Source organism: Lampetra planeri, chromosome 43, assembly GCF_965212315.1.
Source record: "Lampetra planeri chromosome 43, kcLamPlan1.2.h2, whole genome shotgun sequence".
Lineage (NCBI taxonomy): Eukaryota > Metazoa > Chordata > Hyperoartia > Petromyzontiformes > Petromyzontidae > Lampetra > Lampetra planeri.
Window position 1 is genome coordinate 2213824 of NC_136149.1, and position 26797 is coordinate 2240620.

A 26797-nucleotide genomic window follows, 5' to 3' on the forward strand; every position below is an offset into this window, starting at 1 on the left:
TTTCCCCAACATTGCCAGCACTCTCTCACTGACAGACAATGGTCACGCTCACTTTCCCACACGCGTTCTCTCTCTCTCTCGCGCCTTCTCACGCTCTCTCAAACGTGAGATTATCCGATATGCAGTAGACGGCCAAGACCACACACAGTGAGAAAATGCATGCGTCAATCTGCTCGGGCGTTGCTGTGGTCGTAGCAGTCGACTCAAAAGAGTCAGAAATCTACAGGTTCAAACCCAGACCCGGCAGTCAATTCAGCCCATCACTATCAGTCTTCCTCCAAGGTGAATACAAAAAGCACCGTTGTGTGGGAAGTCAACAGCGTTCATCCGACGAAGAGCCTCGTCCTCGTCACGGCAAAGTGGAATTTTAAACATGGGCTAAGGATGGCTAACCGAGCGAGTGCGCGTAGTCAGTACGCGAGTAAAGCGCAACGTGGAAACCCTTTGTCAGCGCACTGCTGGACGAGGACAACCCCAGGCCGTGCGGATCGTAGGGGTTATCTGACCGTGCTTCACCATGCTGGTCAGTGCGGGTCGGCAAAGGCGGGCAGGAGGAGCATAGACGCAGAACCGTGGGAGGTACTGCACAACGATGGGATTTTGCCGCACTACCCTCTATGGCCGCAACACAGCGAGCGAGTACCCCACGGATAATCGAAATTGGGTAGCAGGGGCTGAAGGTGTACGAATGCAGCGTGCGAGGTCTGTTGTAAAGAGAAATCACCCTTCCATCCTCGTCTTCGCCGTCCGTCACCATGGAGACGCTGTTCCGCATGGCGACCCGAGTTTCGTAAGTCATAATGCTCCACCTGGGGGGGGGGGGGTCAAAGGTCAAGGCCCGGAGGTCATCGCGAACGACGGCCGTCGCTGCCACCGCACCCTGGCCGTCATTTCCTTCCTCCTGCCGGATTGTGTATTCGTGGCAGGGGGGAGACGTCACTAGTCAAAATCGTTTGAAGGTGGTGGCGAAACGGGCTCTACTTTAGGCATGTGGGATAAAAATTATAAGAATTAAAATATACAGATCCGTCTCAATCTACTGCTGGATGAAGGACTCCCCCCCCCCCCCCCCACACCGGATCAGTCATGGGACATGTTTGACCATACTTCATCTCGTTAGTCAGTGCGAGATCCCGAAGGTGGGTGCCTGGTTTCTAGAGTTGTGTATGTCCAATAAACGTAAATGTCACATTTATTAGGATGCCTGTTTACTCAGGACTCTTTGAGGAGGGTCCTGCCAAGTTTTCACTGGGGGGGGGGGGGGGGGGGAGCGATAATTGCTTTGTATGTTCCAATAGAGTAATTGGGGGCATAATTTGTATAAAGTATGCATGCATTGTAAATGATCTATTCTCATAAGCACAGTTCACAGCATTTATTGTAGTCATCGTCACAGCAGTGACACAGTTAACTCAATCACCATTAAAAATCATGGCGACGAAAACTCAACATCATCATAATCATAATTCATCTATATCATAATCATCATATTAATCCTCGTAAAAAATCATCTTTATAAGTATACACATTTACCGTCGTTGTTGTTATCATCCTTCTGGGGTCATTTCGGACGGCCACCATGGCCACTATTATGGGAAGTCAACAACTGTGGTAGGCCGAAGGAGATTCCATGCCAACACCTGCCATGGGAAGGTGTAATTTCCACTGACCGATCAAGCATCTTAGTGCTGGCACGTTCCAGCTTCTCCAGGATCTGTGGCAGCTGCGTGTCATCATCGCAGGCAGCACCCCAGCCAAGGACCCTGGCCAGATCGTTGCCCGTGCCCAGTGGGAGAACACCCATCTGACACTGTGGGGAGAGTAGTGTGTGAGCATCACCATCAACACCAATCATGAACATCATCGTCATCGTCGTCGTTGTTATTACAATAATCAGTTACAACGTCTGCAGCGTCGGTGTTATTCTCAACCCAGTGTGGCGCTGCCGAGGGTATACATTGGCGTCAGAGTCGTTAACGTCAATTAATATCATCGTCGTTGGCATCGCAATCCGAACACAACACTCGCTGCAAACGATGAGCAGCCTCATTACAACGGCAGAATGCGTGCTGGCTGGAAACGCACAGATGTAACGCCAAGGTGGTGCGCTGCTCACAAACAGCAGGTGGTCAAGCCAGATAACCGCGTCAGGAGCAGGGGAATGTATCGCTGTGATGTCTCCTCCTTATTTGTGGATCGGATATACGCATCTGCCACGGTTTGTGCGGATGCGGTTTAGGGAGCCTTCATCATCAACATCGATAACATCACCACCATCATCATCATCACATCACCTGCTTGTGCAGGTTGAGTTTGTCAATCTCCGAGAGGACCCAGCCCACGCTGCCATCGCCCCCGCACACCAGGATGCGGAACGTGTCAAACTTCTGAAACAAACGCAGCCTGGACAGGGCAGGAGTGGGGAAGGGCAGTGTGTAAACATGTTTATAGACGACAGCCCATCTGTGTACAACAACAACAACAACCACTAAATGTCGGTGACGTCGCCAGGGCGCTTGTGCCAGGCCATGTGCACTTTAAGGCTACGTGAAGTGTCGAATGCCTGCTGGCAGGAGGTCACGGCACAGACCCAGGTACCATGGGTTGACTGACTGAGATGACTGGCAAAGACCACGAATTAGAAAAGATCTGTCTGCACAAGCATGCACACAAACGTACGTGTGCACGGACACGTGTGCGTGCGTGTACATACACACGCGTGTTGCGTGCGTGTACACACGCGCATGTTGCGTGCACGTGTCTTTACGCGCACTCTCACCCCAGGTGCGGGCCGCCGTTCATGAGGTCGAACACCTGCGCTGGGTTGAGCAGCTGCTTGAACCGGCGCAGGAACTTGACGCCCTGGTTGTCTCCGCTCTTCGAGTTGACGAACACGAGCAGGGGACTGGAGCACGAGGGGGGGCACGTGGCCTTCCAGAAGCCTGCACGCATGCACACACAAGACAAAGATTCCCCCGATAGCTCTAACTGACCGTCGGGGCAAGAGCAAGGCCAAGAATGGCACACGTGCGGGGTTGGCCATGTATGTGTTTTTTGTTTTGTTTTAGCTATGGAAGGAAAACGGAGAAAACAGAGGAAAACTGTGTAGGACAGGGGGAAGAACGTACGAACTCTAGACAGAAAGACATCCGAGTCCGGAATCGAATCCAGGCCCTTTTTGCTTTGAAGCACAAGCGTTACCACTGCGCCATCACCCCTCAGTGTGTCTTTGCACGCACGCGTGCACAAGCGTGCGTAGACGCACGCGCGTGCACCCGTACCGTCCGAGTCGATGCTGTTGAGTGCAGGAGGCGGGATGACCGACACCTTGCACTGACCGAGAGGGCACTTTCGGGGCAGGGCATCTCGGCAGGCCCCATGTACCTACCAGAGACACACAACGACGACAATAAACAACAACTGGAGCTTGCTAGTGCTGAAGGCAATCCATCCCTAGTGAGAATTCCCGACACCTGCGTCATGCTGTCCACCATCTTCACCCACTATAGCGCAGTGTCTCCCAATCTTCAGTGAGGCACGGCGATTTGCGAGCGATCTCCCGCTCCTCAAAAATTAGCTTTGAGGCAGTGCTGTTTACAGCCCGGAGCCAGTGGTGGAAATTTCTCATTTTGGTTGCAATCCCCGCATCTGCGTTACAATGAATGGGATACAATTGGCTTATTCTTAGGCTGCCAGAGAAAGTCATTTACACGGATCGGGATCCTGTGCATGCTGGAAAGTAAGACCTCTTATGACACGATGAAGAATGAGATGCTGAAAATGACGAAAAAGATGCAGACGATGGCGTGTTTGAGCGTCTCACAACACTCGTATCGAACGTTGCGTTTTTTTGGAAAGCATACATTCCAGACAAAACCAAGAAAACTGAACACAAATCTCCAAAATAACCCAGCGGCAACTCGTGCGGTCTGAAACCGCGGACCGTGGAAAATAAAAACGGATTGGCATGGCGTAAAGTGCGTCACAAGCGGTTTGAAAGTCAACGAAACGTTATTGCTTATTTATTTTATCACGACGCACGTTAAGTTCAGGGAAGTGGAGGCTTATCAGCCCGCTGCAGTGGTGCGCCAGTCGCCACGTGCGGACGTCACACAAGACGCAAGCGAGGCTGGATTATAAGAAACCGGTGTCCTGTTGCGGACCAGTGTGATGCAAGTGCTTACGGGAGAGAGCGGGGGAATGGGGAAATACCCCGAGCGGTGGCGATTGACAATGATGATATCACATTGGCTGCTAAGAAACGAGAACATTTACGCGTGTGTTTAACTCGCAGGCGTTTGTCTCACTCGGGCAGGACATGTCAGCATGTACGTAATGTACGTTGAACATCTTTCGCACCGTACGCAGCCAACCGTGCGAATCAGAGGTGCGGGGGAAGGGCAACCAACTAAACACAGGGATGATGGCCGAGGGTCGAGACCAACGACAGAGCGGCAGCCGAAGGTGGCAAAGCACGCCCGAGAAGACGTCCGTGGGAGGCTGTTACATCGCAAGACCCGAGAAGGATGCACCGATGGCTTGGGGAAGCCTTCAGCCAGCGGCGAACTTATTTGACGATAAAGACGGACGACAGAGATCCCTGATATAGCATTCTTAGACTGTTGGGGCAAGTGCTGTTAGCGAGCACCTTTGACGGCAAGAACAGCCCACGTGGTGGTGGTGTGGCTAGGACCACGCCCGGCTTCCGTTTGTCTGCCCACTGCTGATGTTTATACAATGCACCGGGTACTCATTTAAGGCCGAGTCGACCAATGGAGGACCCAGGACTGGTTCAGATCTATTCCCCACTGATATATTGGACGCAAGCGAGAACCGAATTCGGGTAGCCATATTTGACCTCAAGTATTAGGTATTGTAGAGTAGTAACCGGGCGTTCTAGATTTCTTGTGACCCCCCATTTAATTCTCTAAAACGTAATATTTTTGTACACTAATCGGTGTAGAAAAAGAAATGAATAAGAAAATGAAAACAATGTTCGCAAGTCACAAGACATGTAGACCGCCCTGTACACTAACCGCGATGCTACCACTCCCCACGAACATTTGCACACTCCCAAAAGAGCCTCACCATTGCCTTGCACCAAAGGCACCGCCAGTCCTGCAGTCGCATCACGCTGCCGCACGTCTTGTCACAGACGGAGCACCGGGCGCTCACCGGCAGGTTCCCCTCCAGCCACTGGTGAGGCATGGCTACCTGGGAACAGTAGAGAGGAGCGCAACAAACGGTCAGAGTGTGAGTGAAGGGGTGGTCAGGTGGTTCAGGGTGACACTGGGCCTGCGTCGCTGAGATCCTGGATTCAAATCCGGTTATTGCCCCCCCACTCCCCGCCTCTTTCTATGGGACTGTTGCTGGTCAAGGCTAGCATAGGTGGCAAGTGGCATCTGAAAGCAGTCCCAGGCCGCTTGTCGTTCAACTTAAATCGAGAACCTGGTAGAGTGTATTAAACATCAACATTGAGGGAGATAAATATGGCCAGGCGCTCTTCTGGCCACACCACCTCCACGTGCGTCATCAGCTCGAAATATGCAGTCTGGTCTGTCTACGATCAATCGTGGGTTTAACGAGACTGGATTGAGTAAGGCGCTCACAGATCCTTGAAAGATCTGGACAGTCTATTAAGTGAGCTCCTCCGGTAGGCGAGATTGCGTTGGCTTGATAACGTAGCCCGCAAGCCCAGCCACTGCATGCCCAAGCAGCTTCTCTCTTGCTTGACAGAAGCGTAACGGGCCCAGCATCGGCTAAAGAAGAGGACCGGCCGATGTGGTATGGGAGAATGTGGACTGGAGTGAACTTACCAATGATTGGTACCAGCAGCGTCAAGATTGGCCTCTGTCTAGGAGGTTCATGAAATATGCTACTGTGCATTTGGAGGCAATTTCTCTCCAACAATAACAGAGGGTGAAGGAGCAAAGCTTATGCAAATGAGCAGGGCGTGAGGCAGATAAAACACAAAGTTGGCAGAGTGGAGGGCACAGGGAGTGCCATCTGCCAGTCATCTCAGTCCGTGAACCCATAACAACTGGGTCAGTGCCGTGAGACATCCTCCCAGCAAACCTTTGACACTTCAGTGGGCTCGAAGGGCACCTAGCCTGGCACAAGTGCTGTGGTGATGTCACTTAGTGGCGGCACATGGCAGTTGTTTTTGTTGTCTCTGTGCATATGTGATCGTATGCGTCCGTGACCCAGGATGTGTTTGTTGGGCAGGGACATCACTCACCCCGTCCTCATCCTCCAGTATATCTCGTCCGATAGATGCCAGCGTTGTCCACTTGCAGTTGTTGGTGGCGCGGACAGCACATCGCTTGTGCGCCTTGAACTTACAGACTGCACACGCAATGGGGGCGTGAGAATGTGAGCGAGTATTTGTGTTCATCTTCTTGGTTCTTTCGGGAAAAGTCACGTAGAAGGGAAATAATAAAGCAATAAAAAAAGTATGTTTTATTATTATTATATTATTTCCCTTCTACGCGATTTAATGTTTTATTTTTATTATTTTATTATTTCCCTTCTACGTGACTTTACCGAAAGAGCCAAGAAGATGGATCCCTGCAGTCACGAAAGCTTTAAATCGAGTATGTCTGTGTTCACATGCATGTGTGGGTATGTGGATGTGTACATGAAGAATTGAAAAACTGTTGAGGCTGGGCCTGCCTATGCTCCGCTCTGGGTTTAACCTGGTTGGATCATGCGAGTGACTCACGGATCCTTAAAACATTCGGACACGGTCCCAGGTGAGGATGCATTAGCTGGGTCATGTAGCCCAAATGCCCTGCCACCGCATGCGCAAACAGCTTATGTTCAAGTGGATAGAGGAGGCATGGGCTAGAGAAGAGTCGGGTTGATGTGATGCCAGAGGACTTTGAGCTGATTAGATTTGCTGACAACTGGTACTGGTGATATCAAGATCGGCCTAAAAGTGTATCTAACCTGGCACAAGCGCTGTGTTGTTGTGTCATGACCGCCAGCTCAGCGAAGAATGGCGATTGCGGTTGTTGTGTCTGTAAGCACCCTCGCAGAACAGGCCACGCCTGAGTGTGTATGTGTATGTATTGGGTTCATTGTGCGTCGAGTGTCAGTGTATGCATGTCTCTTGTCAATGCGTGCGTACATGCCTACAGACAACGTGTGCGTGTTTTCCTACACACGGTGTTTGTAGGCAAATACGCACACACGCCACTAAGCGTGTATGTGCATGTAGACCAGTGCGAGTGTGCGTGCATGCATGAGTGTGTGCATGCGTGCGTACGTGCCTACACATGGTGTGCGAATGTGTTACGTTCGACACTTCAAGTGGCCTCAAGGTGCACATAGCCTGGCACAAGCGTCGTGGTGACGTCACCGCCACTTAGTGGCGAATGGCGGTTGTTGTTGTTACGTAACCCCCTGCCAGGGGGTCTTCGACACTTCATGTGGCCTCAATGGACACCTAGCGTGGCACAAGCGCCGTGGTGTTGTCACCGCCGCTTAGTGGCGAACGGCGGTTGTTGTGTTTGTAGGTGTGTGTGCGTACCTACACATGGTGTGCGTGCGTACCTACACATGGTGTGCGTGCGTGTAGACGTGTGTCCGTGTGTGTGCATACGTGCGCGTGCGTGCATGCCTACACACACGGTGTCTGTGTAGACGTGTGTAGGTGTGTGTGTGTGTGCGCGTACCCTCGCACGACAGGCCGTGTGACGTGACCCCAGACAGAGCCTCGCGACACACGTTGCAGTAGGTGGGGCGCGCGTGGGAACACGCGTACCAGTTGTGCAGCCCCGAGAAGTGATCCATGCTGAGCTGGGACGGCTGGCCGGGGGGGGGGGGGAGGCGACACCACACGCGCAGAGATTCGTCGCTACTATCACTACGCTCGTTACCCAGGAAAGAAAGCCTTCCCGAAGCTCAAGCCACTTTTTCAGGAGGGTCCTGCTAAGTTTTTCACGGGAGAACGGGGGGAGGGGAGGGTGGAGGCGTGGCGCAGGGGGAAATGTGGCCATGTGAAAAAATAAGAGTGAGATGAGAGGGGAGAGGCAAGAGAGTGCATGGAGGGGAGTAGAGTGAGATGAGTGGGGAGAGGTAGGAGAGTGCGTGGAGGGCAGTAGAGTGAGATGAGAGGGGAGAGGTAGGAGAGTGCGTGGAGGGGATTAGAGTGAGATGAGAGGGGAGAGGCAGGAGAGTGCGTGGAGGGAAGTAGAGTGAGTTCAGAGGGGAGAGGCAGGAGAGTGCATGGAGGGGAGTAGAGTGAGATGAGAGTGGAGAGGCAGGAGAGTACGTGGAGGGGAATAGAGTGAGATGAGAGGGGAGAGGCAGGAGAGTGCGTGGAGGGGATTGGAGTGAGATGAGTGTGGAGAGGTAGGAGAGTGCGTGGAGGGGAGTAGAGTGAGATGAGACGAGAGAGGCGAGTCCATGAATGAATCTTGATGATGTGAAGGGCGATCTTGAAATCGTTCACTAGGAAGCACTCACTTCGTAAGGGTCTCGATTCTGTACAGACTTTAGCGCCGCGATCCAATCTTCCATCTCCTTACGATTCTCGGCACAAAGGATAAGCCGACGGAAAGGCGTGATAATCTGCAGGATACATAGACAAAGAGAACGACACCATATAGGTACATGTCAGCTGAAATTCCTTTGTCACACAGTCTCGACATGTGTCCCCCATGCCCAGTCACCACATGCCCAGGGCAGCTCCTGTTTGGCTAAGAAGTCGGAGGAAGAGCTCGAGTAGAGATGAGACAATGTGGTACGGGAAGACATTGCACCGACTGCACTGGCCGGTGAGCGGTAATAGTGGTTAGTCTGTGTACAGGCAATTCATTTAGGACGATAGAGAGCATTGTTTGTGTTGTTGAGGAGTACAGCAGTGATATCAATGAGCAGAGTGCTGGGCGGCTAAAAACAAAGCGATATGGGGCAGGGGGGAGCACAGGGGATGCATCTGCCAGTTCAGTTCACCCGCAAGACCTGGGCCAATCCTTGTGACCACCTGCCAGCAAGCCTTCACCACTTCGTGCGGCCTCAAAAGCGCACCTGTGAGCTACATGCGCACAGAAATTATCCAAGTTCCCTTTTATAGAATGCGAGCTGCTTTGTGCGAATTCAAGACATTATCTGGACAGCGGTCAAATATAATAATAATGCAATTTGTAACGCGCACAAATTTGCGGACGTAACGGCCGCAACTCAGAGGCGCGGAGCCAAGCTCAGAGTCGCTCGAAAGCATGATTGTAGAGGTGAGTTTTAAAGTGTCTCTTGAAGGAGGCGATTGAGGTGATGCTGCGAATGTGCAGAGGGAAAACGTTCCAGACAGATGGGGCTGCCACCGAGAAGCGGCGCATAGACATGACCATCCTGGATCTTGAATGGAGCGACCGGTTCGTTGCAAATTAGTTGCTGGACATCTTTTGTAAACGACCGCGATAGACTCATCGCACGACGCAATCAAAGCCAGTTTGCCTGTCACTCCAGAATAAGAATATTTATTTATACTGGAGGAATCTGATGATCTATGAAGCTCTTTTTTTCACAAACGTCTAGTAAGGGACGCGTCAGAACATTACAACGAAGAATAGAAAAACATGTCAGGAGTGCAAAGTATAGGAAAAGTAAGCAAATCACGAAAAAAAATATTCAAATAAAACTTAAATATTTTATTTTACCTGGTAGGGCCCATGCAGCTGTTGGCGACCTGGCCACAAATGATAGCTCAACGAAGTGGCTTATCATTTAAAAATGTATAGCAGCCAAATAATCTAAACAATCTAAACGCAGAGTTTCGAAATGTGGAGGGGAAAGACCGGAGGACCCTGGAGAAAAATCCACGCGACCACGGGGAGAACATGGAAACTCGAAATATACAGGCGTCAGGGTCGGGATCAAACCCCTGACCATCCAGCAAACCAGGCCAGGTCGTTAACGTCTCGCCACCACCTTGATCTCAAGAAGCAAAGGTCACACCGGGACAAGCCCCTCTGCGTACACGGTGCCAGTGACCCTGGTGTGCAAGTGTATTTGCACACTTGCAAATACAGCTGATGCACGCATTTGCAAATGTTTACATATAGCAATGCAACATTCGCAGTCTATTTATAAAAAAAAAATCTCATTTTAACAAAGCTCAGTGCTCGTACACAACAGGGTTAAAACTTTTTTTTTATGCCCAACGCCTTTGAAGTCCCCCACACTTTGCCGTTGCCTACTTCTTTATTGCCAGAGCCGGCCAGCAGTTCAACAATCGACAACTCAACCCTCCGGAGCCTGCACTTAAAAGTCTCATCGTCAGCATTTTCCTTAACGGCGGTTACATGGCCTAGCAGGAGCGCCCTTCGCCGCTCGTTCACGGTTCGAATCCAACCGCTGCGGGTGTCCGAACCGGATAACAATAATACAGGTTATTTTTGGCTTAGATCGCGTAAATATATTAACGTGTCGTTAAATCCGCCACCACCCCACACGGCCAACTAGTAAGGTTTGTCACGTAAACAGAACGTGCCAATTCGTTACTAGTACAGCACACCGGTGTGTTGGAGAGCAAAGCCACAACATTTCCAATCTGAGTACGACGTTTCGCCAGTAATTAAAACTGGCTAGTTTGTAATTACTAATTGGTTGTGTCGAGTGGTGGCGGGTTTAACAACACATTAATATATTTACGCGATCTAACCCAAAAAAACCTGCATTATGGATGTTGGTCGCGAAAACCTACGTGTTAAACCATATAACAATACTCCGTGCCATCTGCTGCTTAGTAGACATTAAAGATCCCGTCACGTCATTCGCAAGAGTGGGCCATTGTGTTTTGGTGTCGTGGTCCAAATTTGAAGAAATAAATATCTACCCACAATTGAATTGGGAGATGTACTTACAAATCATTGCCCGCTACTGAGAAAGGTTGGCAGGAGTCATGAGACTCGGCGAGGATTTCCTGGGTAAATAAGTGTCGGAGTAATAATAATAAAGTCTTGCCCTCTGTTAGACAATCATCAGCCATTCTTCAAGGACCACTCTTTAGAGACTCATCCAACTCGTGATTAGCAACCTCTGAGTGCCACTCCAACCTGCCCATCTCAGTAACCTGGCCTCCTCCACGATGCACACACGCCGTATCCCACTCGTCGCAACCTCTTTTTAAATCCTTTATATTAAGTTCACTTGCTTGCTTGCTTACGACCGTGCAAATCTTTCGGTCGTTTTTTAACCCACTTCCCGTGATCCAATCGAGCTGACATTTTGCACACTGACTCGTTGTGTGTGACAATGTATTTTCGTGAAATTTTTTTGTTCCAAAATTTTACACTTTTTAGGAAAAAATAAATTATATTTAATTACCAATTGCTTAATGGTGGCAGCCATTCATCTGACCCATAGGTGGCAGCCATCTCAAGCCAGAGGACGAGAGGACTCTAACCGCCACGCATATAAAGGATTTATAGTGAAAAACTTTGTTTTTACGGGTTAATTTTTTTTCCCCCCAGCGGTTACATCTGCAACGTTCCGTTTCTGAAAGTTCAAGATGCTTACCCTATCCAACCGTGAAATCATTGGCATCCTCGGCATTGACTCTATTCTCAAAATCATTACAGTGGCAATTGCAATGAGACACCCGAGATGAAAATCTCCCTTAACGAACATTGATTTAAATAGGCCAGGTAATGTTGCATTTGCCTTGCTTTATGTAACCGATACCTGCCCTATCATCTGTCCATGTACTTGGACATTACCCCCAGGTATTGTGAGCCTGCCTTATCGGTCTTAACGACCCAAGTGACTTATCTGCTTTAACGCTGCAGGTGATTTATTTGTCTTTACGATGCAAGTGACTTATCGGTCTTGATGTTGCAGCTGACGTACTTTGTGTTCGCGGTGCAGGCGACGTATCTGTCTTAAAAATGCAACTTATCCGTTTAAACGCTGCAGGTGATTTATCTGTTTTCACCCTGTAGGTAGTTATTTGGGGAGGCAAACCCTGGACTCTCACCTTGCATGCACATCTCACCCCTTATTTTCCCCACTCTTCTTCATCATCATCACAGTAATGTGATCAGCATCATCGTTTACATCTTCACATCAACAAAATACGCCGATCACAATTATCAATGTCATTTAAAATCGTCATCATCATAACATCACTACAATCATCATACACATCGCAATACTATAAATCACATCATCATCACAATATCACCCTCGCAAACAATCATAATCATTATCACCACCATCAGTTAAACCCAGCCTCTGACAATTCAATCCTCCATCAAGCTGTCCATTTGGTCTGTCTCACTCTCCATCGATATGTCTATGAGTGCATAGAACTGTTTGTTCATCTGCCTATCAGTTCACACTTGTGTCTGGCAGTTGATCTATAAAATCAGTTAATTTGTCCGACTAACATCTAACATGCCATCAGTCTGTAAGTTCATCTGTCAGTTCCTCAAATATGCTGGATGTATGTTGAACTTCTTTTGCACCATACGTAGCCAACCGTGCCAATCGGTGAAGCACGGCAAGGACCACAAACCAAACACGTTTTTATATTATGTTGAATACATGCAGATATACATGTCAGGCAAAACAAGCGTTCGTCACTCTCACTAACAGCTCTCGCCGTCAGTTCACCCATCTGCTCGGTCATATCTCAAAACGTTGGTCCGTTGTGTCTAACCGTCCATCAGTGCGGCCGTCCGTCTGTCCGTTCCATCACTCACAAACACAGCCGTTACCACGAAACTGCAGCTTGGGGGGCGAACGCGCAACTGCGCCTTCAAGCTCCCCACGTCACCCCCTCCAGCACGCGCTGCTCTTCGGCGATGGGCGCAGCGTCATGAGAGAGAGAGAGCCGCAGCATGTTTCCTGTTTGCGAGCGTGGATGGAAGTTGTGCTCGGGGTAGAGGGCGTTATAAGGTGGCTGGGTGGGGCCGGGCAGGGCAAAGGCGGTCTGGAAGGGCCAGATTAGCCAGTTCGATGGTCGGCTGGCTTGTTAAACCTCATTCAAATGAGCTTTAGGGCAAACACACACACGTAATAACGAGCGTCTGTTTAAAGCTTACGGACTGCAGGGCCAAGTGCAGTTAGAGCGAGCACCAACGAGGATGGGCTACGCACGCGGGTAACTTTTTTGAACGGGACGCCGCTATGCAAGACGCTGGTCACAAATGGTTATCTACGGTAATGCTGATGAACCCTTTTGATATCATCGTTTGTGTTCTATCCACTGCTGAATGAAATTGAAGAGGACATTGCGGTGGCGAGATGATAACAGCCTCATCTGGTATACAGGAGGTTGTGGGTTCGATCCCAACCCTGACGCCTGTATATTTAGAGATTGATTGTTCTCCCCGTGGTCGCATAGATTCGTAAAAAGCTTTGGGAATTTTCAGACAACAGCTGGCCCCCCTTCTTTGATAATGTCTATAGTTACTCCATCCGATGCAAGAGCCTTCCCTTCAACACACCTAAAAACGTGATGCTTACATCTGCAGGTGTGACAACCTGAACAACCAACTCCTCCACTAAAAAATGATTAGTTACCTTCAAAATATACACACGAACTGCAAAACAAGATCTGTATCAAATATGTTACAAATAATTCATGTAACGATTCAATGAGTATGTCAGAATTACGGGTCTTAATTGGTTTCTGGAATCAATAATTTATTTCGCGTTATTTTCGACCACAGGAAACGTCAGTGGCAAGTGATAGCTTAACCAGTCCTGGCCCACCCTCCACCAATCCTGAGCATGGCGAAGCTCGATTCATACAACTCTTATGACCGATACTGGGTGGATAGTGGATACTTCCGCACCTGCGATAATTAGCGATTCGTATGGTGCGAAAGAAGTTCAACATACACACCTGCATAGGCCTTCATCAAGCAGTGGATTGACAAATAGCGGAAAATACGATTATTTTTTTCATACCATTTACCTATTCTAGGAAAGTCTTATTGGAGTCTGTGGAGGACATTTAAGGAGGGCCCTGCATTGTGTTGTTTGGCCAATTCCAAGCACGAGTGTTTGGCTTGTGGAAATAAACCAGAGTTCCAGGATGACAGAAATGCATACGAAGAGGTTAACACTCAAAACTTCGCACAGATAGGTTTAAACAATGCCTGGTATTACCGGATAGTCTCCAATTAAAGTACTACCCAGGCTCAAACCCTCATTAGTTGCTAAGATCCGAGTAGAACAAGCTGATTCACGGCAATTTGGTCACAGGTCACACAATTAAAATTATGTTTTGCCTATCCCGATGAGATAACTTTAAATCCAGATCCAAATTGAAAGCCAAATAGTAAGTTACATTTTACTTTGAACCAAACTATGCAGCCTGCACATTCTTTAGCAGACACCATTCACCTAACCCCAGAACGCACACATTGGTCAAAGACAAAAGACTCCCCCGTACAGGCTGCACAGACTGTCGGGGCAAGTGCTGTTAGCGAGCAACTCTGAACGCACACGATGGGATGGGTGGCCAGCACCACGCCCGGCTTTCTTTTATCAAATCAGTGGCGATGTTTACACACCGCACCAGGTACTTATTGAAGGCCGAGTCGACCTAAGGGAGGCCCAGGACCGATTCAGATAATCGTCACTGGCGTTGGCCGTGAGCAGGAATCGAACCCAGGTCGCGAGGTTCGTAGCGCAGCGCGCGAACCGCTACACCACCGCGCTCTCCACAGACACACACACAGACACCTGGTGAGACACATCCACACAAAATCCCCAGGCCTCACCTCCCTCCGTTAAGCTCTGGGGGCTCCGTTGCTGCGCCCACGGGTGCGTGGTCCACGCTCCCTCTCCCTCTCTCTGTGCGTCTCTCCTTCTCTGACCGTCGCGCGCCGCCTGTGCCTCTGTCTGTGCCTCCCACTCTCTCTGTGCTTTTATCTCTGCGTCTCTCTGTCTGTTTGTGACACTCCTCTTCTGGATCTGTTTCTCTCCGTCCAATTCTGTCCGTTTCCGTGTCCGTCAATCTTTGCTTGGCGACCTTTATCTCTGCCCGTGTCTCTATGCCGTCATTGTTACATCTGTCTATTTCTCTACTTCTGTCGCTCGTATTTCTCTCTTTCTCTACGTCTCTCTGTATCGGTTTGCGCAAGTGAGACCGTCTTTCCAGGTGTGTGTACGTATCTCTAGCTCTGTGGGTGTACATATCTGTAAATGTGTGTGTGTACGTATCTCTGCCGCTATGTCCATTTCTCTCCCGGTCTCTCGGTTTATCTCTCAGTCTGCCCTTCACTCTCCCTCGCCACGTGCCAGGCAGTTTCATTCTCCACCTCCCTCGCCTTCCGCTGCTCCCTCCCCCCTTCCCCTCCAAGAGGGACTGGCTTGGATACGCGAGCTCCAGAATCGAGAGGGACTGGCTTGGAATTGAGAGTTTCAGCAAGTGGAGGAGTAGCCGTGCTGTCACAAGCCCAAGGAAGTGAAAACGACCAATAGGCTCAGGCCTCTGCGCCTAATCGGTAATACCTAATATCGAATGTATTGACGGGCGACCAGGTCGCTGTCGGGGGCACCGACGATGCGGAGGCCGCTTTCCCGTCTTGCGAACGGCTTTGCACGAGGCGGACATATCGACAACGACACCACCCACTTGAACACGCAGGTTTTCGCGACAAATGTCGTGAACTAAAATTGTACATTTTGTGCGTTTTCATCTCCAATATGCTGAACGAGTAACTAAATTGGCACGTTCTGTTTAAGTGAAAAACCTTTAAAATTGGCTGTGTCGAGCGGTGGCGGGTTAAACGAAACATTTATTTTCAAGCGATCTAACCCATAAAAAACTCTATTATGGAAACAACCCACGACTAAAACGTACATTTGTAATGCACCCCTAAAGTAGCAAACGTCTCACGAAGGGGGGAAGGAGGGGGGGGGAAACGGGGGGGGGGGGGGTTGAGCCAAGGGAAGGAGAGAAAAATAACCAATTAAAGGGGGGCTCGGAACCACGGGGGTTGAAAGGGAAAGTGTCGAGGAGAGACTTGGAAGCAGAGAGGGGAGCAGGTGGAGTTGCCCGCCGAGAGATTTCCAAAGGGTGAGGGAGGAGCCGTGGCCAAGAGAGCAGCCACCCGATAGCGGAGCAGCGGATCGAGGAGAAGGCCAGAGTCCGTGCAGTGGAAGGGAGTGGGCAGGGACGTGGCGGTGGTGGAGAAGGTTGCAGGGGTGGGGAGGAGGGGGGGGCAAAGGTGGTGGATGGATTTGATATCTCACTTCTTTGATATGGATTTGATATTTTAACTCGTAGCAGCAGTAGCAGCAAATACTCTGCTTTTAGCCACAGTGAAATAGAATCATCATGCCCCAGGCACCGCTTGCGGTAGAACACACACAGGTGCACCGAGTGACATATTTCCTATCCAATATTACATTGCTTTCAGGCATCTAGTCTCATCCACCTGCGCTCACTGTTGATTGTAGACAGGTTTTATAAATGGTGGGTAGGACCTTTTTATCACAGAGTCGATTCAATAACAACATGCAAGGCCATTGCCAATCAATTTCTTGATGAAACTGTTCACAAAACCTTTCAACCGTGGGGGTTGTCTGACCATACTTCACCACGCTGGTCAGTGACGGTTGTTAAAGGGGGTTCCAGGACCGGTTTAGAGCTCGCTCGCCACTGACATTAGCCATGGCCAGTGGCCGATAATTGAATCACTTCAACACCAATGTTAGCCGTGGCAAAAATTGAATTAAAGTCGTCAGGAGCGATTCAGATGTTGCTCGCCACCGATGATGCTAGCCGTGGTCGAGAATCGAACTCGTGCCGCCGGATTCAAAGAACAGTGCTCTAACAATTACACGCAACTACAAAAAAAAGGCAAAGATCCCCCTCGTATAGCCCTCGGATTGTTGGGGCAAGTACTGTTTGCGAGCATCTATGAAGGTCAGCAAGGCACACAAGCGGGTGGGTGGCCAGCACCATACCCGGCCACCTTTGTCTACTCACCGCACTGGGTACGCATTTGAGGCCGAGTCGACCTAGGAGAGACCAGAACCAGGACCGGTTCAGATAATCGTTACTGGAGGTGGCCGGGTTCGTAGCGTGGTGCGCTAACCACTGCGCGAACCGCTGCACCACCACTCCTCGACTACATATAAATACATACAAACACACGACACACATTCGTACCAATCCATTCATGACCTGTAATGGAAATTGACAGGAAAAATAACGCAACAAAGGAAGAACGGCTCGGAGAAGTGAGGTCGTAGAACACTTCACACATACACAGCAGCACTCAGCCAGCAGTGCTCTAAATTCATAAACAAATAAATGAGGGAAAAAGTACAGACGGTATTTGCACCATTCTTATGGCAACAAAGGCGATCACAAAACCGCTATGGTTATGCTTTGTCAGCTTTGCAGAACATTGAGGTTGGAGCCTCGAGGTTGGTTGTCACAGGAATGATGACAATTGTGTCAAAAAACGCTGAGCCAACATTCGTAAATTCCTAGGTTGAATCCCAAGGCCTGGGTTGTCTTGTCTCTCCCTCGCTCGCATGAAGTTCACAAATTGCCACAAAACCAGTACAACTTAGTCCTGGATTTGAGCGCTGGGTATTGCCGTCTTTCCGTCGCCCTTACAGGGCTTAGGGTCATTCGTGAATGTCATCACGGCCGTGTAAGAGACTCAGTCAATACAGCTCCTCTACGAACCTGAAGTTTTACCCCTGGGCTGAAATTCGATCTCTCTCAAACCCATCATCATCATCATCAGCCATGACCAATCCCCTGCTGGATGAAATCCTCCCCACGGCATTGCTATCTCTCATGGACCTACAAAGTACCAATCTACCTAGCACCTGCACACGAGAGGAATTTCATCATTCCATCTCCAGCTTCCCAATGTTCTCACATCCACGTGTTCCTCTTCATATCGCTCAATGCAATTTCAAGGAAGCGCTCTCTCTCTCGATGCTACTTTGTGCATTTTGCCAGCTCTAGTTCCGCCTCGTTGTTTCGGGTCAACGTCCACGTTTTCGGATCCATGTCACACCTCGGGAGGTTCATAATGGCCTTGACACGTAACCCACCCAAAGCCTCGCGATCCACGTTTCAATTTCGCCTGCTTATGTGCTGATAACACACCTGTGCTAAGAATGACCGCAAGCTATTTTTATAAACTCGAGGGGAGGGAGGGGGGGGTGGTCCGGCAATCAGGCGAGCGTGCGGTTGTAGCACGGGAGTTGGGTGCGTGCGTGGGCATTAGGGCCGATTTTACTGCAAGCTGCCCATCATTGTCCTCGGTTTAAAAAGTGACTATTAACAGCCGGGGGGGGGGGGGTAACGTTGCGAGCACTAAACGACAGTGGCAATTGTCTTCTGGTGGTTTGTCTACGTACGCAAGCCTCGTCCCTTGCTCTCACTTTATTTCCACGTGCACTTGTTAACAATGATGCCAAGGAGCCCATCGTCACCGCCGTTGCCATTCGTCATGGTCAATGTAGTCGTCGCTGTCGTCAACAACATCAACATCACATCCACCATCAGCATTGCAACTACTAAAATAATCATCATCATGACCACCACAAATACGATAACCAATGTGTTTTTTTTTTAAACCAAGCATCGCACATACGCGTAGGTGAGTGCGTGTGCGTGCCGTAATGAGTATATTAATGGGGTAGCAACATCTTTTCAGGAATATCGATTCTCAAGATTCACAATACGTGCATGCATCCATTTGCATGTGTAAGCATCAATGATCCTCGATGTACGCACGAAGCATTGCAACATTTAATTCCGTGGAGGGATCATCAACCAGGGAGTTTGTGCCTGCATGTGTGAATGTGTGTGTGCCCGTGTATGTGTACATGTAGTATAAAAATGCATGTGCGTGTGCGCGCAGCCTGCTATTAGTTGTGAATTGTCACATTACAGGTCACAATGAAGACGTACAACACATTAGGTAAAAACAGAAAACGCTTCCTCAACTGAGCAATAGGGCGACCACTGTTGATTCGACACACAAATTGGCGGTTCTAGATTCATCAACCCCAGAAGGATTCACAGCGACGTGCCGAGTGAAACCCGTGACCACGATTTCAACTCCCCAAACGTTCCGATTGTGTAAGTTGAAGATTTAACATTGTTACTTTATTTATTAGTAGGTTGCACCTGGACAAATCATCGAGGTGGAACACCTCGTTTGCAAGAGTGTTTAGGGTATGGAAAAATAAGAAGAGGCTTTACCCTTTCTGGCAATACCACAGGAGGTGTTAAGCTGTTCAAACGCCAACTAGAAACCTTAAGCAAGGAATCAGGGTCCCATTTGGTAGTGTCCAGGGTGTCGGTTCGTACCGAGAGCACTCGAACTATAACAGTGCAAATGTTGTGCGAGTGTGCTTTAATTAAGGGTTTCATAAGCCAGCGAGTCTCGTCATGTTTTCGTGCATCTGGGAGATCTTTCCATATTTCATTAATGTGAGGAATCTCATCGCGTTACCAGCAGGCTCCTCCACAGACTTCGAAATGTATCCTGCATTTCAAATTAATTTACCTCCGATTAGTACGGTGGGCTACATATGGTGCAAAAGAAGTTTAACATACATGATGTATTGTAAGATTTTAATAAAAGTCGTGTTCTGACAGAGATGAGTGGGTGACCATGACGAATTCGAGTTATTTCTCTACGTGGTCACCTTAAAATGCAGTGCATGTGACCACCATCGTCACCATCATCATCGTCGTCAGCATCATTTACATCCTCAGATTTTAACCTCCTGCCAGAAGATGCTTTTTCTTGCCTCTCAAACCGCTTGTTTACAGCTCTCATCGCTTCTCTTTCACGTACAAACGTGTGGAAGGCACCGGTGGTCTAGGTCTGGCGAGTGTTCGTTTTCTCGTTTGATTTGGACCCAAGATTTTTTTTTCTCCGGCTTTCTCTATTTTTCTGCCGTCTCCGCATCGTGGCCAACACACGCGCGCAAAAAAAAGAGATGAATTCAAACACCTGCAATAACCGTGGAGAGTATTATCGACCGCGACTAAGCCTGGTAAACAATCTTACCAAGTAACACACTCTCTGTAGTGATGCCACTTAGCGCACGTCTAAAGCCACACACTTTTGAATTACACCCCTCGTGCAGTGGGCAACAGCAGGTGTCAAAAAATAAAAAATAAATACTTTTTCAAAAAACACGCTTTAATGAAATGTACTGTCTGAGCTGCCCCTCTCCCTGCCCCCTTCCCCCATCGCCCCTCCCCTCCTTCCACATCCCCCGCCCCTCAGCGTGGACAATTAGAGTCGTAAAAAAGATTGTTTAAAAACATATTTGTAAATTTGAATGATAGAATATAGTATTGTCATCAGTATAACATACCTATACCAAGTTTGCAGTCGATACGACATTGGGAAGACGGTTGAAATTGAGTTACAAGATTTGAGGATACGACAACAGACAGCGAGTTAAATAAAAGCGTGTAAAATGTTAAAAAATTATATGTTTTGGATTTTTTACGATAGAATATAGTCTTGTCATCAGTATGACACAAGTATATCAAGTTTGCAGTCGATAGCACATTGGGAAGTTGCAAAAATGAGTTACAAGATTTTTTGAGGATACAACAACAGACAGAGTGAGTTAAATAAAAGTGTGTAATAAAAACTGCCCCAAAAGGGAACCAAGTTGCTGCACACGAGAACACACACTTCAGTCTATGCCTCGAGCACCCACGTTTTTTTTTTGTGCGTGCAACAGGTGCGTTCAAAGGCCTCCTTTTGCCGTTATCTCCGCCAACAGTAATTCGACTCGTAAAACCCACAACCTTTACTCTGTCTGCTAAAGGGAACTGTAACCTTCAAACCTGTCCATCACCAGCAGCCTAGTTGAAAAATAAATGGCGAAGTGTATGTAGGGGGGGGGGGCCTGTTCGCTGGCAAGTGAATATTTACCAGCGGATCATGTGAAGCGTCGTCATCCAAATCGTCGCACAACTATTAGTTATTAAGCTCGATTTACGGCCTTTTGTGTGGATTCTATGTCGCTCAACGTCCACGGTTTTATCAGGAACATACAAGCCGCACGCTTGTGGGTACCGAGGAAGACACGTGCCCGTTTTGGGTTAAATCTGTAAGCCAGCTCTCGTTCGATTAAAGGGTTCCGTGTGGATCACACACATTTGGGAAACTCTCTAACGTGCTGGGATGCGAGGTAGCCAGTAAATGCTAGCAGAGCAAATGTATTATTGAATCCATCTGTGTGGAGCTTTGATTGTTACCCCCCCCCACATGAATGTTTTTTTTCTGCCTTTCTCCCAGTGTCTTGATTTCTTCATCCCACATTACAATGCAATTTGCCAAATTGTCTCAATAAGGACCCTCCAGAAAAAAAAGAGTGTTGAGACTCGTCAAGGCTTTTTGGATAAAGGGCATCACTGTACTTATAATGTACGATTTTTTAAAAGCAAAACTAGCGCCATCAACGTGGAAAAAACCCGTATCAGTTTAGCGCGGCTAATCTGACCATAACATAAAAAAGTAATCCATCATGGATATTGACAAAGATGACAATGTAGCTGGTGATGATACTGATAATGATGCTGCTGCTATTGTTGCTGCAGCTGCAAAAAATTCTGCATATGATGTTGTTGTTGCTGCTGCTGCCGCTACTATGCGTGATGTCGACGGCAATGCTGTGGATGCAAATGACGATAAGGATGATGATAATGATGACGATGATAATGCTATGGAACGCACTTCAATGATGTATCAGGGCTCTCCGAGTCTGTAGACATTTTTAAAATGCGCCTTAAATCATATTTACACGCTTTCGCTAAATAAACTTTTAGTTAATTTAGTAAATGATTCTTAAAATGTATTATAATTTTAATTATTTTTATGGTGAGTGTCTGCTGCTGCTGTGTCCTGTACAGCGCTTTGTGATCCTTGATGAACAGAGCTATATAAATGTAATTATACTCGTAGGAACCTCCTGGTTACACCAGTCCACAGGGGATTATTGTGTCCGTCGTGCAGGGAGGGGCTGGGTGGGGAGGATGGGGAGGGGCTGGGTGGGGAGGGGCTGGTCACCCCGTGGTGCCCTTATAAAACTCAACGTTTCACCTACTCATGCCGGCTTGTGCCCGCCCTCACAGTCGGGCATATTTGCGGAATACACCACGCCGCCGTTGACCCTGGCCATTGACCGAGCAACCCAACGTTATGGTGGTAATGAAGATAATGATGACGATGCTAATGAGCGATGTCATTCAGCAAGTAGGATTTGAACTTGTAACCTGACTGTGCCGTCAAGCCCTCTGATTACTGCCCACATGGCTGGACCGAGTCGGACAGAGAGAGTTACGTACACCCAGCCCCAGCGTTTTAACACCCCCTCCACACACACATACACCTGTGAGACTGTGGCTACCACTGTTCGAACACACACACACACATCCCACCCTGAAGCAAACACACCAATGAACTTTCTATTTTTATATTTTTAAATACCAGTTTAAAATAACACGGAAATAATAATGATAATATACCAGGCAACGCCAAACAGCCTCTTAACTGCACTCACTCGGGATGGGTTATTTTATATAGCTGTAAAACATCATGGTCCTCTTTCCATAGAGCAATGGATGCAGGTTCCTCTTTGTTGCAATAACTTTTTGTGTTGGTGCAATTTATTAATTTGTTTATTCATTTTTGATTTTGCTTGGTGGCAGGGTTTTAATTTTCTTAGTCGTGGCCATGTATGGGATTTGGTCCTTATAATTAATGTACAGCGTTATGGGATGCTATTAGCGTAAATTAAACTATATAAAATGAAAGTCTTATTATAATGTAATGTGACGTGGCCCAGCGGCAGCACATTTGCAACTTGTTGCAGAGGTTCGAATCCGGCAAGCTGCCCTGGCTTTTATTGAAACAATTAAAAACGATAAAGATTTGCATTTCACCAGATAAGGCCCACTGAGCTACATAGATAGTTTTCAGAAGCGACCTGGCCACAAATGATAGCCCAAAGAGGTGGCTCATCATGTGGAAATGTATAGCGGCCAAATATTCTCAACGCGTGTTTTTAAATGTGGAGAGAAAAAACCAGGGAGAAAAATCCACACGACCACGGGGAGAATACGCAATCTCCAAATATACAGGCATCAGGGTCGAGATCGAAGCCACGATCTCCTGCATACCAGGCGAGGCAGTTAACCAATCACAACCGCGGAGCCCTATTGCGAGTGTGTTCACCACAAAATACTTGCCCTGTCTGAAATTATATTCTTAGGTTCTTTCGGTAAAGTCACGTAGGACAAAAATTAAAATTAATAAAAGCACCGAACCTCAAAAAAATAATATTCAGGGCCTACCTTGGCTCCTCCCACCCTCAACCAGTATATATACAAATACTGTGTTCTTGGAATTTCTCTCACTTGATACAGCTATCGTGCTGTGACGGTTCCACCTGAAGACGGAATCTTGTGTTGCCTCCGAAACGTCGTGATTTTTATTTTATTTTACTTTTATTAATTTTAATTTTTTACCTACGTGACTTTACCGAAAGAACCTAAGAATATGAATCCTTGCAGTCACGAAAGCTTAAAACCTGTCTGAAATAGCAAAGAGGAGGAAGCTATGACGGTTTGGCTGTTGTCACTCGAGGAGCAGAAGGACTTTCCAGTGCCATCCTGCGGGGCCGAGGAAGGGAAGGTAGTTCGGCCAAGGAGCAGCTTTGTGGCGATGATGAACGTAGCAACAGGCAGGTCAGTGGCGGACGAGTGGATTGTAAAGGACCGCAAGGGGTGGGAGAGTTGATGTACAAAAGAACACTGGGTGCCACCAATGACCCCTTAAAGTAAAGGGTGTGAGGTTGACGACTATGTTGATGATGTCACCTGGTTATTAATGTAAATATACACACACATACGTGCAAACATTAAAGGTGATCCTTCTCAACAATGTTCAATGTTTACTAAGTCGGAAACCTGACATACAGAAGCGGTTTAACAATCATAAATATTATATTGATGGGGATCAACAGACACCAATAAACCATGGCAGGCATTCAATGAAACTGAAAATGTTATTTTAGATTATTCTATTTTGTGGTGTTCTGAATGTATTGTAATACATTGACACGTCTCTACTGATGGTAAAGTTACAATGTAAATGACATTTTAAAAAAACATAACATTTCCGGGATGAGGGGGGATTCCCAACACTGAGTAAGTCATAGGGGTTATTTGGCCGTACTTTCTGATGCGAGTGAGTGCAGGTTAGTAAATTGGGGTTGCCCAGGACCGGTTAATATATTACTCACCACCAGTGCGAGCTGTGGTTTGGGAATCGAACTCAACTTTTCCGGGTTCATAGGGGTGGTGTAAACCTCCACTGTTCCTTACTTCCAGAGCTTAAAATAGCCAAATTCGAATATTTCCAGCGCTTGTAGTCCAGACACATGGCCTAGTTTTGACAGATGAGCCCAGGTTTGTCGAGTTTGTTCCATATTCTTGGTTCTTTCGGTGAGTCACTTAGAAGGGAAATAATAAAATAAGTCGCGTAGAAGGGAAATAATAAAATTATATTTTTTCCCTTCGTGACTTTACCGAAAGAACCAAGAATACGAATCCCTGCAGCCACGAAAGCTTTAAATCAGAGTTTGTTCCAATTAGTTTTTCCTATTTCCCCCAACTATATCTCCTGATTGTGCTATTATTGGTGTCTTCATGAGAAGAATACCGGATTCAGATATATGACAGAGCAGTGCGACCCCCCCCCCCTTTCATGTTAAGAGAATGCACACGAAAGCGGATATCACAGAACTAGCCCTGAGATGACTTCAAGTGACATCTGGTGCACATAAACAGGGGTGGGGGGGACAGTACCTTCCAAAATTCCCAGCTGTAGAGAAATGTACGTCGCATGACTGTCTGACCTTCATTGTGAAATTTTCAAGGGCTGGACTTTAGCAAAATGAAGTGCAAATTGATATTTAATACGATGGGGTGGTTATTTTTGCATTAATTGGTGACCAGGATGAGCGCATCAACTCACCAAACTTGAAAATCCGGTTTAATCACAGGCAGCTGCCCGGATTCAGACCCAGGAACTCGGCGGTGACAGCTCAGCGCTCTGACCTCCGAGTAACCTGCCTGCCAATTTTTGTAAACCAGAAGCACGCTAGCAAGTATACCCCCCACCCCCCCGCAGCAGCGGAGTTCCGTGAGCGGCAAAGTTATGAGCGCGCAACGTGTCGAGAGATTGTTTTTTTGTCTTTCACCGAAGACTCCGTTCATGGCCATGCTTCACAACGTGTCGAAAGACATCATGAGCGTGGCGCAGCACTGTGCTCGAGTTGGAAACTCCACGCATCCATGACGGGGCCAGCCTATCCAAAGAGTGAACCAAAAAGTTAACTTGACGTAAACTTGAGCAACTCGTTTTTTTTTGATCGAGTCAAGGGGATCGTGATGTCTATCGGTGATGTGGTGGTGATGCAATTCCTGTATGGTGGCATTGATGATGAGATTAAGATAAGTCTCTGATGGATGTGTCGGCTCCACTGCTGCTTTGAGCAGGTAAACATTGAACTACATTTCAAAAACCTTTAATAAATGAAACAAGTGTTTCATGGGAGGAAGGGGTATGCAACTTGGAAATCTGTCAGTGTGGCAGGAGAGTGATGTAGATGTACAACACTTTCCTACCGGGAAAACGAGGTTGTGATGGATGGTTCAACTCTGCAGGGTGTAAGAGGAGAGGATGAGCAACTTGGAGGTTGAGAATAGAATGTGGCAGGAAAGCGCTGTAGAGATAATGATGAGGTTATGAAGGGTGGAACACGCGTGCAGGGTGGAGAAGGGCAGGTTAGAGGGACAGGTATTGGAGTGTCACCCAGATGTTGGTGACCCAACCCAGACGCTGGTGGCTATGTCCTAAAACGAAACTATTTTTATCTTACCAAGTAAGGCCCACTGAGCTATTATAGCTCTTTTTCAGACGTGACTTGGCCACAAATAACAGCTCAACGAAGTGGCTTATCACGTGGAAATTTACAGCGGCCAAATCATCTAAACGCATGTTTGTGAATGGAGGGAAAAAACCGGAGGACCCGGAGAAAAATCCGAGCAACCACGGGGAGAACATGCAAACTGCAAATATACAGGTGTCAGGGTCGGGATCAAACCCACGACCACCTATATATATACCAGGCGAGGTAGTTAACAACTCTCCCTACCATGTCCTGACTGTAGGAGCCATGCATGCAACAAGACAAACCCTAATGCCTGCCCATTGATCACGACAACGCTGATGAGAGGGTAAGAGTGGGCCCCCCCTCCCCTTGGAGACCTGGAGCCGACCACGCGACAAGTCGCATGCCCTGGATGGTGGAATCGCTCCGAGGCCATGCCGGCAACAGCATCGCCGCTGGCCCCCCGATGACGACCGCTTGGCTCGCCTCACCAGATCGTGTTTCATCAGCTGCTGCTGCTGCTGTTGTTGTCGTCCCTTATGCACAAAGTGTTCTCCCGCATTGGCCACGGGGCAAATATAAATTCTGCGCAAATAGCATGGTGGAAAGGTAAATGAATGGCGGCCAGCGAAAGTACACCTTTAATAATGCATTCGGAACAGACGAGGGCTGGGGGAAGTTGTGGGGGCGGGGGTGGCTGTTGCTATTAACGGAGATGTTTTTGAACTTGAAAGGAAATGCTGATTTTAATGAGAGAAGCGTCTGTTGGTCCACTATCGTCGAGTGAATCTATCACAGACTGAGCGTTTAGTCTATTACTCGAAGACGCAACAGGAGACTGGTTTTACGAGTATATTACTGTCCAGAG

At 48.1% G+C, this 26797-nt stretch overlaps 1 protein-coding gene across 6 annotated transcripts in view; it reads right to left on the bottom strand.

Annotated features, from left to right (window-relative positions):
• The window catches only part of LOC144732576 (diacylglycerol kinase delta-like), a 69278-nt gene that overhangs the window by 26430 nt on the left and 16051 nt on the right, over positions 1–26797 (bottom strand). For 3 of the 6 annotated variants that reach the window (XM_078614018.1, XM_078614017.1, XM_078614022.1), the window contains exons 4-12: positions 8470–8574; positions 7677–7809; positions 6239–6345; positions 5089–5214; positions 3282–3384; positions 2780–2942; positions 2295–2403; positions 1671–1810; positions 725–809 (exon numbers count right to left, since the gene is read on the bottom strand). In XM_078614018.1, coding sequence (XP_078470144.1) covers positions 725–809; positions 1671–1810; positions 2295–2403; positions 2780–2942; positions 3282–3384; positions 5089–5214; positions 6239–6345; positions 7677–7809; positions 8470–8574 — 1071 coding nt within the window. Of the gene's footprint in view, positions 1–724; positions 810–1670; positions 1811–2294; positions 2404–2779; positions 2943–3281; positions 3385–5088; positions 5215–6238; positions 6346–7676; positions 7810–8469; positions 8575–12707; positions 12887–14738; positions 15246–26797 lie in introns of those variants that run through there. The other 3 variants (XM_078614021.1, XM_078614020.1, XM_078614019.1) reach the window with 3 other exon arrangements.